At 51.7% G+C, this 11,385-nt stretch overlaps 1 protein-coding gene across 1 annotated transcript; it reads right to left on the reverse strand.

Annotated features, from left to right (window-relative positions):
• Nucleotides 1–693: 693 nt before the first annotated feature.
• Nucleotides 694–11,351, reverse strand: AFMID (arylformamidase). The gene is made up of 11 exons (XM_090292651.1): nucleotides 11,229–11,351; nucleotides 9,516–9,606; nucleotides 5,581–5,685; nucleotides 5,449–5,497; nucleotides 4,292–4,377; nucleotides 4,127–4,199; nucleotides 3,837–3,934; nucleotides 3,468–3,546; nucleotides 3,223–3,364; nucleotides 2,912–3,016; nucleotides 694–1,107 (listed from the first exon to the last, which is right to left on the reverse strand). Exons 1-11 carry the CDS (start codon nucleotides 11,286–11,288, stop codon nucleotides 1,075–1,077), a joined length of 921 nt encoding a protein of 306 aa, XP_090148777.1. The 5' UTR covers nucleotides 11,289–11,351; the 3' UTR covers nucleotides 694–1,074.
• Between the last annotated feature and the right edge of the window lie 34 nt (nucleotides 11,352–11,385).

Raw genomic sequence — 11,385 nt, forward strand, 5'->3', positions numbered from 1 at the left:
CCAGAAACTTATCCAATCAGGCCCCTAGGTTTTCAATTTTGTGCCATTATAAATAATACGACAATAAATAACTTTGCATGGATATCCTTGTGTTCCTGTACTTCCGCTAGATTTCTAAAAGTGGATTTCTAGGTTAATGTGCATTTAAAATTTTAACTTAGCGCCAAATTAGTCTCCGAAAAGCTGGGGCAGGACGCGTTGCCATCTGCCGTGCCTGTTTTCCTTGCCAGCACCATTCAAATTTCGCCAACGTGTATTTTTGGTTCGCTTGTCTATTGAGTTGTTTCTCCTTTCCTTATCAATTTTAAGTTCATAGATATGTGGTACTAGTCTTTTAGCTGTTAGGTGTTGCAATTTGCCATTTTACGGATGAGAAAGCTGAGGTCTATGCAGCATAAGTGATGTCCACAGAGGTCACACAGGCGTCAGAGCTGTTACAAAACAACATACAACTAAGCAAATTTAAAGATCTAACTGGCTTTATTAAAGAGTTCATGAATCCGACAGCATCACAACTAAGAAACAGAGATATTCCCAGTTGTACAAAATGGAAAGCTTTTCCGGAAAGTAGGTGGGAGAACGAAATCCTTAGGGGGAGCAAAGAGTTCATTCGAGAGTTCAGGGTGACGTGACTTATCATTGGCTGAGCTGCATTTCCCATTGGTTGGGCCTTCTGCTGGACAAGAAGAAAATCTTCCTTCCTCTTTCCCAGTAGTAAAGTGGATACAGCTTCCTGCTGGAGATGCAAGGGCAGTCCTTTCCTGTTTGGGGTAACGGAGTGGGAGACCGTTCTCTCCAGGCCTTCCAGACTGCAGTTTCAGTTGAGGTTCTGAGCATCACACAGCGCTGCCCTGGGCTGGACAGTCCCTGCACCCACTCGATCCAGACCAGGATGCGGCTGTGGAGACCTGTATTTCTGCTCAAAGCAGTGGGAAGAATGGGCTCTTGCCAGGGTCGGGGGACAAATGGAGGCGACCGGGCACCAGGGAAGCAAAAGCTGGAGGGAGTGGGGTGTGTCAGCCCTTTGGAAAAGCTTTGCAAGTTGGGTGCATGCCGGCTGGGGTTCAGAGGCCATCAGAACCCCTGGAAGATTGTTTTCAAAATAATCTGCAGTGGGAAGAGAAACAAGCCCCAGAATTGGAGAGGCTCTTGTGAGACTGAGAAGAATCTGATTAAACAAGCTGCATTAGTGATCGCAGAAATGCAACTTGTCTTTCCCAGCTCGCATTGGAAACATTCTAATGAAGCTCCCACCCTTACGTAGACTTACCTCCTGGTTGCTGCCCAATTATGTATGACCCATGAGCCAAGAAAGGCTTTATGTTTTTAAACAGTTAAAATTAAAAAACCAGTATTTTGGGATATGTAAATATCATATAAAATTGAAATTTCATGGAGGGATCACTTTGTAAATTACATAATTGCCTAACCACTATGCTGTACACCTGAAACAAATATAAAGTAATATTGACTGCAACTGGAATTAAAAATAAAAAAATTTTAAATAAATAAAATTCAAATTTCAGCATCTATGAATGAAGGTTTATGGGGGCCCAGCCACGTTTCATTTATGTACGAATTGTCTGTGGCAGCCTTTGAGCTACAATCAATGGCTGAGTTGGGGAGTCGTGTAAGAGACCAGTGGCCCTGCAATCCTAAAATATTTATTTCATAGGTTTTTCGAGACGTCATTTAGGGATGTTTGTTTGTTTTTCTCAGTTAAGAAAAGTAATACATGTTCGCGGTAGACCGTGGAAATGGATACCGAATATGCACTTTGCACACCCCCGGCGAATGGCTCGTACATGCCTTGAAGCGTCTAGGTATCTAAGTATTAGGCTAGGAACTGCTGGATCAGCTGTTTCTCATTTCTGCCCCCACATGTGACTCAACATGTCATGTCCTAATGTTCACAAACTTCCTTTCGTTGCCTGATTACACCATAATTGAACCTCAGAGGGCATTTAGGTCGTTTCCAAGTTTTGAACATTCACAAAGCTGCAGAGACTCTCTTTGCGTATTTCTGTGATTTTCCTGAAGACAGATTTGAGAAGAATCATTGGGCCAGTGGCTTCGGGCCACACAGCCATTGTAGCGGGAGCTCCCAGAGGCAGACCTGGAGGGGATGCCCCTCGTGGCCTGTCCCCCAGCACTGGGCACTACTCCAATTCAAACAGCCCTAGCAAAAGGTGTTTCAGTTACATTCCTGTGGTCCCTAACGCACTTTAATCCTCCCCCATGTTTACTGCTTATTTATATTTCTTCTAAAATGGTCTCTTAGTCTTTGTCCATTTTCCACTGACTTTAGTTCTTAAAGAGAAATAAGATCTTCTTACTTCTCGATTTGAAAGGGCTCTTGATGTAGGAAGGATGCTAACTACGTGAATTAAAAGCCTGATGGGGGTGGCAGCCAATTAAAAAGTGAAGCTAATCAAGTGCCCACTTGCCCGGAAAATACAAAAAGGAGTAACTTTTTCTGCCCTTTCTGGAGCACATGTTTTTCCCAATTTATCCTTTAACTTTAAAAAGGACTTCCCATATTAAAATTGTAATAAACATTTAAATGCCAAATTCACACTCGTCCTTCCCCATATGGCGTTGGCTTTGCTCTTATGCTGAGACACAGACAGGCTAATACCGTCTTGTACCTGTCTGTCCCCAACCACAACCCCGTGCAGATCCCACTTGGGTGCCAGCACCAGGCTCTGCACATCACCTAGGGCAGTTTTGGAGGGAGGTGAGGTACAAGAAGCAGGTATGGCACTCAGGTCCTTTTGTCAGGTACCCCAACCTCCTGGACACCAAAAAAACAGGCCAAGTGGCTCTTCTGGGCTTCCTACCTCCCTACCTCTCCTTACGTGTAGGGGCCACGGCGGGACGTGTTCCGTCTACAGTGAATGGACGCACCCACCTGGTTGAGCACATAGTCCTTCTGGGTTAGTTTCCAGACAATCTCAAAGTGATCCACATCCTGGAGTTCCTCGAACGAGGCTTTCCAGCCTCCTTGGCACAGTGTCTGGCAGGAGACATGGGGAAGAGGAAGCGTGAGGCCGCAGGAGACGAGCGAACGGCTCCCACACCACGCCTGGCACGTACCAGGGGCTCACGTAATGTCTGCTGAGAAGTGACTGATGGTCTCGGGGTCATTTGGGTGAAACAGAGATAAGGATAATGAGATTGCATGACCCTCAGCCTGCGACCCAAGGCAGGATGCCCAGGTACCTGACAGAACTCCCTGGACTGTCGGTGAAACTCAGGGCTGTCGTGCTGGCCCACGATTACCAGCACAGGGCAGGCTGGGTCTGCGGGCTGCGTGCGGGCCGCCTCCAGGAGCAGCTGTGGGCTGTTCCTCTGAGCGTCCTCCCTGGTGCCCGGGGCGGGCAGGTCAGAACAGAGAGAGCTGCGCTCCCTCCCCGCCCCCGCTCCCAGGCTCCAGGCCAGCAGCAGGGAGGAGGGAAGCGACTCACGGGGTCATGCCAAGAGCCACGTTCTCAGGGGTGTACACAATGGCTTCCAGATCATAGATCCCACTCACGAGGAAAAAGCCTGTGAAGGTGCAACAGTCCAAGTGACGGGACAAGTGGGGCCATCACGCCACCCGGACTGGGTCTCATGGAGGCACCAAATGGGCAAGATGAGGCCAGCCCAGGCTCCACGGCCACGGGGAAAGGCCAGAACAGGGGGCAAAGAAGCAGCCAACAGGCCCTGCTCACAGGGCTCAGAGCCCCCAGGTCAGGCCGCGAGCACCTGCTGGGAGGTCCAGCAGCTAGTGCAGAGCCTCGGGCCCAGTGGGGGGGCGGGGAGCCGCCCAGCCAGGCCTCGGTGCCCACAGAAACCTTTGAAGTTGGGCGTGACACCATGCTTGGTCCAGTTAACCAGGAGCATCATGGCGGCCAGGTGGGCCCCGGCTGAGTGTCCGCACAGGTAAATACCCCTGGAATGGGTCAGAGCAGAGAGCTAGGTTTGCATTGCTCCCCAAAGCATCAGGCCGGTATCGAGTCCCAATGCGTCCTCTGCTCCACAGGCCAGAAGGGCAGCAGGGCTGTATCGAAGCAGCTGAGTCCAGGCTCCCCTCCCCCAATTCTCCAGCATCCCCGGAGGAAAGGAAACCCCATAGGATACCCACTCATTGCACGAATACCGCTTCTGGATAAAGGCCAAGCTCCGCGTGACCTGGTCTACCATCTGGTCCAAGGTGCCTGCACAAGAGCAAGACCTGGGTCTGGCTCTGTCAGGGGCTCACTCCCCGCCAAACCCACCAGCCCCCGAGCCTGCAAGACCCCCTCTTTACCTTTGGGGGCAATGTCATAAGCCACTATCACCACAGCCACTCCCTGAGCTGTCAGAGGGTTCACCATGAAGGCTGATTCGTCTTTACTGTAGAGAGAGACGATGTGCCAACTGGAGGCGCCCGGCCACCACACTGCTTCTGTGTCCTGTCTAACCAGAGCACTGCCCCTCACTGACCCTGTGTCCTGTGGAGAGGAAGGTAGGCTCTGTCCTTGCCACATCACACGTGAGCTATGGGACCTTGGGGACTTCATTTAACCTCTAAGCCTGGTTTCCTCATCTGTACAATTATGATCTTTCCCTTAGGTGATGTTCTGGAGAATGGAAGGACATCAGACAGGCAGAGACTATCACCAGGCTCAGGGTGAAGGGGCAATACATGTCCTATTAACATGAACGTGTGAGGGTGGGGGACCCTACCACAGGCACCTCCCTGGTAAAAGCCTAGGGAGCAAGTGTCCTTGAAGATCCCAAATGCCCCTCTGCTTATCTTATGGTGACCAGCTGTCCTGGTTTGCCCAGGACTTTCTCTTTTTCATCCCCGAAAGGCCCATGTCCGGGAAGCCACTCAGTGCTGAGCACCCTGGGGCAGTGACTCGCTGTGGGTCTCCCTCTGATTGCAGTGGACTAAACATGCTTCTCACCAGGCGCGGTGGGTCAAATAGTGTCCCCTGAAGAGATATGTCCACATCATAACCCCCAGTACCTTTGAATGTGACCTTATTTGGAAACAGGGTCTTTGTGGATGTAATAAAGAATCTTGAGATGAGATCATCCTGAATTTAGGATGGGCCCTAAACCCAATGGCTGTGACATTAAAAAGAGATTTGATTCCAGACACACAGAGGCCACAGGAAGACGGAGGCTGAGCCTGGAGTGCTGCCGCCCCAAGCCACGGAAGCTAGAGCCACCGGAGGTGGGAAGAGGCAGGGACAGGTCCTCCCCTGAGGCCTGTGGAGGGAGAGCGGCCCTGCCAACACCTTGATCTCAGGTTTCTGGTCCCAGAACTGTGACAGAATACACACCCCTTGCTGCAAGTGCCCCCGCGCCCCACCCCTAGTGGGTGGTAATTTGCTGCAGCAGCTCTAGGAATAGGAAGCTCAGAGGCCAGGTAAAGAGGCATCTCCCGTGTCCACTGTTCCAAGTTTCCTGACCCACCTTCCACTCTGCCAGTATCCGCCATGAAGGAACACGAAGAAAGGCAGGGCTGGAAGACAGAACGCTCAGGGCCGGGCGGAGGCGGGGCCCCCAGCCGAGCTCCGCCCAGGGACCTCCAGCCCCTCTGCTCACCTTCACCCGCTGCCTCCGGAAAGTAGACGTCCAGTTTCTCACCTTCGCCGTCTCCATAGGGGACATTCAGAAGGCTGCTCCTGGTGTCCCGGGCCCTCTTGGTGGCTGTCTCGGGAAACAGACCAGATGCCGTCAGCACAAGCCCAGGGAGCAGCAATTCCCATTTTATTTCAGATAGAAACCTTTCTGCTAAAAGCCCCTTTGGCTCGACCAGCCGGCTTCAGGACCCTGTGCCGGGTCCCAACGCCCGCCCCGTGTGTGTAGTTACAAGGAGACCAGACTGGCCCGGCCAAGTGGGAACAACGCTATCGGTGAGCTTTCAGTCCTAAGAGGCGCCCTTCTGATCATGACTTTAGTACAGGTTTACTATGTGTGTTAGTTACACTTCGCGCTCGCTCTGGGACGCACAAACTTTCCCAAGTATTTGGGAAAAAATCTTCTAGGGAAGCAAGATAATTACATAGAAAATGAAACAATAAAAGTTATATAATTGGGTTGAAGGATGTGAGAAGTTGAGTGATGTGGAAACTGGCTGGCACCCGCGGTGCAAGAAAGGAGGAAAGGTATTGAAAGGAATCCTAAGAACTATGTATAAATACCACAGGCAAAGGTGGGGGTGGGAGGGAGGCCATATGTTCATGCTATAGTAAAAAAATGCCCCCAAGGGGTCCCCCAGGATTCACTGAAATTGGCACTTGGTAAGCTCTTCTGGATGGCATCTTGGAAATATATATCTAAGCCCAAGAAGATATTTCTTTTCTTTTCTTTCCTTTCTTTCTTTTTTAAGAGGGAAAAGGAGAAAGAAAGGGAGAGAAACATCAATCAGTTGCCTCTTGTGTACGCCTCGTCCAGTGACTGAACCCCCAACCCTGGCATGAGGCCTAACTGGGAGTCAAACTGGTGACCTTTCACTTTTTGGGACAATGCCCAACCCACTGAGCCACATCGGTCAGGGCAAAGGTCATAGTTCTTTTTTTTAATTTTTAAACACTTTTTATTCAATGCTTTGTTTTTCTTTTTTTTTAAGGTTTCATTTAATTTTTTTAGAGAGGAAGAAGGGAGAAAGAGAGGGAGAGAAACATCCATGTGTGGTTGCCTCTTGCACGCCCCCAACTGGGGACCTGGCCCGCAACCCAGACATGTGCCCTGACTGGGAATCGAACCTGTGACCCCTCGGTTTGCGGGCTGGTGCTCTATTCTCTGAGCCACACCAGCCAGGGCAGACCACATTTCTTGATGCATAAGTCTTTATCGATATATTTATCATAAAAAATAAACAGATCAAGGTGCCAGCAGAACTGGCATCTGGTGGGGGCCCTCCCCGTGGGTTGCAGGTGGCGGCCTCTGTACATGAAGCGCTCTCCCTACCTGGGGAGGCAAGCTCTCTGGTGTCTCCTGATAATCCTCTGGAATCAGGCCCCTACCCTTATGACCTCATTTGACCTTAATTACTGCCTTCAAGGCCATGTCTCCAAATGCAGCCATACCAGGGGACAGGGCGTCAACATGTGAATCTGGGGGGACATACAGATTCAGCTCCTATACTTACAGGTAATTGTAAATATTTTTTCCTACTCATCAAGAAGTATGAAAATATTTTTCAAAGCTAATTGAGTCTCCAGCCAGTTTTACAACCTGTGATTGTTTTTCTTAAAGACCTGGCAGCCATCTCTTTGAAATGGAATCCTTAAAGAAGAAAGCGCCCGCCCCCCCACCCCGCGCTACCCCCTCCCCCCGCCTTCTGTGGGAGGTGAGGATCTTCACTTCAGCAGGTGATTGGTTCCAGGTTGCAAACTACAATCTTGTCATAAAGCCATGAGTTTTCTTTTTTGGATAAAGGCAACTGGCAAACACAGTTGCCCATCTTAATTACCAGGTGGATTTAGGTTGGACTCGTGTGGCAAATGGCAGTCAGGTCTTCTTGCTTGGGGACAGGTACCCTTTCTCTTGAGCACAGGCATGCTATGGAGCGGGTCTGCCTGGCTCTGTTAAAGGGCAAGCCTTCCTCCTGGTTTTGCCTTCTCCCAGTGGCCTGCCTGTGATGCACGTCATAGTTTGGTTTAATCCTTACCCAACAAACAAGTTTTCTTCCTCTTTGTCAAGAGGTTTTCTAGCGTGGCAGGAGACTCTGTCTTCCTTTTTCTTTTTCTGCTTTATGTCCCTTTGCTGTCTCCCGTCAGTTGGATTCCAACGAGGCACGCTCCAAGGTTACAGGCAGCACTGATGAGGTCTGGGCACTCACTCATGTCATCTGACCGTCCCCCTGTCCCCCCCCATATACACACACATCACCTGCTCCACTCTTACCTGGAAGCTGCACTCAGGCGGTGAAGACTGTCTGTCGCTAGCTGTGTGAGCTTAGGTAAGTTACTTAACCTCATCAGGCTGGGTGGGCCTGGACTAGGGGGAGGTGAATGAGGCACCCCCTTAGGGCACAACACTGGGGTGGGCGGTTACGGGCTGAATGTCTGCACCTTCCCCAAATTCCTATGTTGAAGCTCCACCCTCTAAGGTGGTGGTATTTGGAGGTGGCCCCTTTGGGAGGTGATTAGGATCAGATGAGGTCATGAGGGTGGGGCCCTGTGATGGGATAAGTGGCCTTATAAGAAGAGGAAGAAAGACCAGAACTACCCCCCTCTCTCCACCACGTGAGAACATGGAGAAGGGGGCTGTCGGCAAGCCAGGAAGAGAACCCTCCCCAGGGAACCAAATTGGCTGGCACCCTGATCTTGGAGTTCTTGGCTCCCAGAACTGTGAGAAACAGCTTCCTACTGTTTAAGCCACTCAGTGGATGGCATTTTGTTCTGGCAGCCCGAGCAGACGGATACAAAGATTAGTAATATTTGCAAGCAATTTACATTTGTAAATAAAAAGGACTGCCCAAAAGTCCACGATGAACAAAATGTCAGCATTTTAACTAGAGACAGGCTTCACCCCTGCACGTGCATGGCTCTGCTCACTCGCCTGGCCCTAACGAAGATGTTCCTCGTGAGGTGAAATGGGTGAGGTGCACACACGGCACCTCCGGGCCAGCTGCAGCATCAAGAGAGGAGGGGAGGTGGAACGCGAACGGAGGGCTGATCGCAGGGCTTAGGGAGAGCAGTTCCTAAAGAGAGTCTCCCAGGGCAACAGCGCTCCCCACCCCACCCCCCCGCCTTAGCTCCTGCTACTTAGGAGTGGCTCCCTTTCTCAACAAGGTTAGCTCTTCTGCCTCAAGATGAGGAAGAAAGACACCAGGTTTTCTACAAGCTCCTGCAGAAGTCACTGGACACTCACATATTTACTGAGCAAAGAGAGGTGTGTTTGGCACAGAGGCGAGCACAGCAGGCAGCTCTAAGAGCCCAGGACACAGTCCCACCCCCATCTGTCGGGACAGAGGACAGTGTGGGTGCTGGAATAAGCCCACAAGCCTATGCCTCGGGTCCGGTTATCTCAGGTCAGAGAGCCACGCCCCAGAAGCTGTGATCAGCAGACGCGGATTTTACGGCGGGCGCACCGGGTGGGCGCTCTGGGCCCTGACTTCTGAAGGGCCCTACAAAACCCCAACTTTACACTTTTTTCTTTATTTAAAAATATGGTTAACACGTGTTTTTATTTTCCCTGTCTCTCTCTCTTTTTTAAGGGGTCCAATATTTGCTTCTGCGCCTGGGTCCTCAACCGACCTTAATCCGCCAGTGGCGGTCAGCCTGCTCAAACAAAGCAAATTTGCCAACACCTGACTGCCCCTGATTTTGCCCACAGAGGGGAGAGGATGGCACTTCCCCATGAAGCCGAGATGGGGATTAACCCTGACACTTCACTAGCCTACAGGTCCCCAGTGCCTGGGCTTTAGGAGCTTCCCTGAGAGCCAGGCTGTGCAGCGGCTCCTCTCCCACTCCCTCCCCCACCACACAGTAAAGTCCACCCAACGCGGCCATGGACAGGTCCCTCCATACCCTCGTTTCCTATCTCCGAGTAGGTCTTCAGGGCTTCCTCTGGTCCCCGCCGGACGACCCACCTGCTGGGGGAGTACTGGATCTCCAGCTCCTGCGGGGCACAGAAACAGGTTCCATACAGCCTTCGTCCCTCGTCCCCCACGCAGAGTGTGCCCCACCCTCCGCATGCCTGGGTGCGCCTCTGCCTTGAGAAGTCCCCTCCCTGACCTCAGAGGCTCTCGCAGATGCCCTCAGCTTCCTCCAAGACCTTCCAGTCTCCAACCCGGGTCCCCTCCCCACCCGCCCCCCACTCATTAATTAGGTGCTTCAGATACAACATCACAAACGTTCTCAGGTCTGTGGTCTAGAGTGATAATCACACCTTTCACCAGCCAACAGCCTTAAAGAGAAGATGAGGTTCTATAAGGGTACCCCAATGAACACCAGCAGCTCAGACCTCGGGAGGCCAGGGGGCTGCAGTGGCCACTGCAGAGAAAGTGACGTGGAGCTGGCCTTTCCTGAGAGGGCACGATACCTGCCGACTGCAGGAGGACACAAGACAGTCGGAGGCATAGAGGTGATAAGGAAGGAATCACGCGTCCGTTTGGAAATGTTGACCGGCCTGACTGCTAAAACACACAGGCGAGGCTGGGAAGCTGCCGATGGAGGGCAGAGGGTCCTGAACGTCAGGCTAAGCTGTTCAGATTGAACGCCGTAAGGAACAAGGAGCAGGGCTTTTGAGAAAGGGCACAAAAGCAAAGGAGAATGGGTAAAAGCCAGACTGGGAAACTTGAAGACAGGTGGCTCTAGAGTCCGATCCGATGGGCTGAGTGCGATCCAAGCTCCATCACTCATAGGCTGTGTTACCCTGGGCAGCTCACAGGCTCTGGGTCTCATTCCTTTGTATGTATAATGGGTATTATAATAGCAGCCTCACAAGGTTAAAAGACATAAGGCATGTAAACCAAGTAAAGCTAACCACTCAGATGTGTGTAACCACTCCTCTTCCTGTGGAACGGGGTTCTTGGCCGGGGCCTTTGGATCTGTACAGTCTGCACCTGTAAATGTTATTGCCTCTAGGATGTTTATAGCCATGCCCGGCATACTCCATGACTGCTATCATCGTCCTTCTTGCTATTACTTATCATAAAGATATTGCAATGGATTTCTGATCGTCCTCTGATATGGTACGTGTGTGTGTGTGTGTGTGCGCGCGCGTGTGTGTCAGAGAGAGACAGACAATGGGATTTCTTAGGGGCAGTCTCCCTAACTTGCATCAGATTCTCAGATGCGTCCAGGACCAGAAAAAGAACCCCTGCCTAAAGTGCAAGGACTCATCATTGATCCTAATAAGTGCTCTGCGCCGGGTGTCTATCCCTCACAGCAGTAAACAACCAGCCTCTGCAATCGTTCGGGCCCTTGGCACATGCTACACACTCATTGCATAACCTCAGACCCAAGTTGAGAACGTCGCCCGACTCCTGGAGCTTATGGATCTTCACGCGGCCGGGGCTTCGATGTTCTCCCCGCTTCAGGTCAGGCTCACAGGCTTTGCTCACAAAGGCCTGCCTGCGGTGACGTCGCGCGCTAGCCCTCTGGGTACCAGACCCACAGAAGGCGCTCCATGGCACCCACAGGAGAGGCCCAGAGGCCTTCGAAGCTCCCTCCTTAGACCTTCCACCTAATCATCTCTGAGCTACACTCAGCCCCGGCCTCTCCCTGCAAACCGCCTACCTCTTTGGACATCTTCTTCCAGGGAGCCTCGTCCTTGCAAGCCTTGCCCGGCACATTCATCCCGGCGTCTCCACCCTGGCGTCTCAACGCGACTGGCGTGCGCTCCACTGACGCACCCTGGGCCTTGGGGCGGGACTAGGATCAAGCCCCGCCCAGG

Source organism: Furipterus horrens, unplaced genomic scaffold, assembly GCF_987537825.1.
Source record: "Furipterus horrens unplaced genomic scaffold, mFurHor1.1.pri manual_scaffold_11, whole genome shotgun sequence".
Lineage (NCBI taxonomy): Eukaryota > Metazoa > Chordata > Mammalia > Chiroptera > Furipteridae > Furipterus > Furipterus horrens.

Coding starts and splice junctions, on each gene's coding strand:
- AFMID (XM_090292651.1), bottom strand. CDS start 11,288: ATGAATGTGCCGGGCAAGGCTTGCAAGGACGAGGCTCCCTGGAAGAAG. Junction 3,935..4,126: donor AAGCGGTATTCGTGCAATGA/GTGGGTATCCTA, acceptor GACCCATTCCAG/GGGTATTTACCTGTGCGGAC. Junction 3,017..3,222: donor AGTCCAGGGAGTTCTGTCAG/GTACCTGGGCAT, acceptor GTCTCCTGCCAG/ACACTGTGCCAAGGAGGCTG.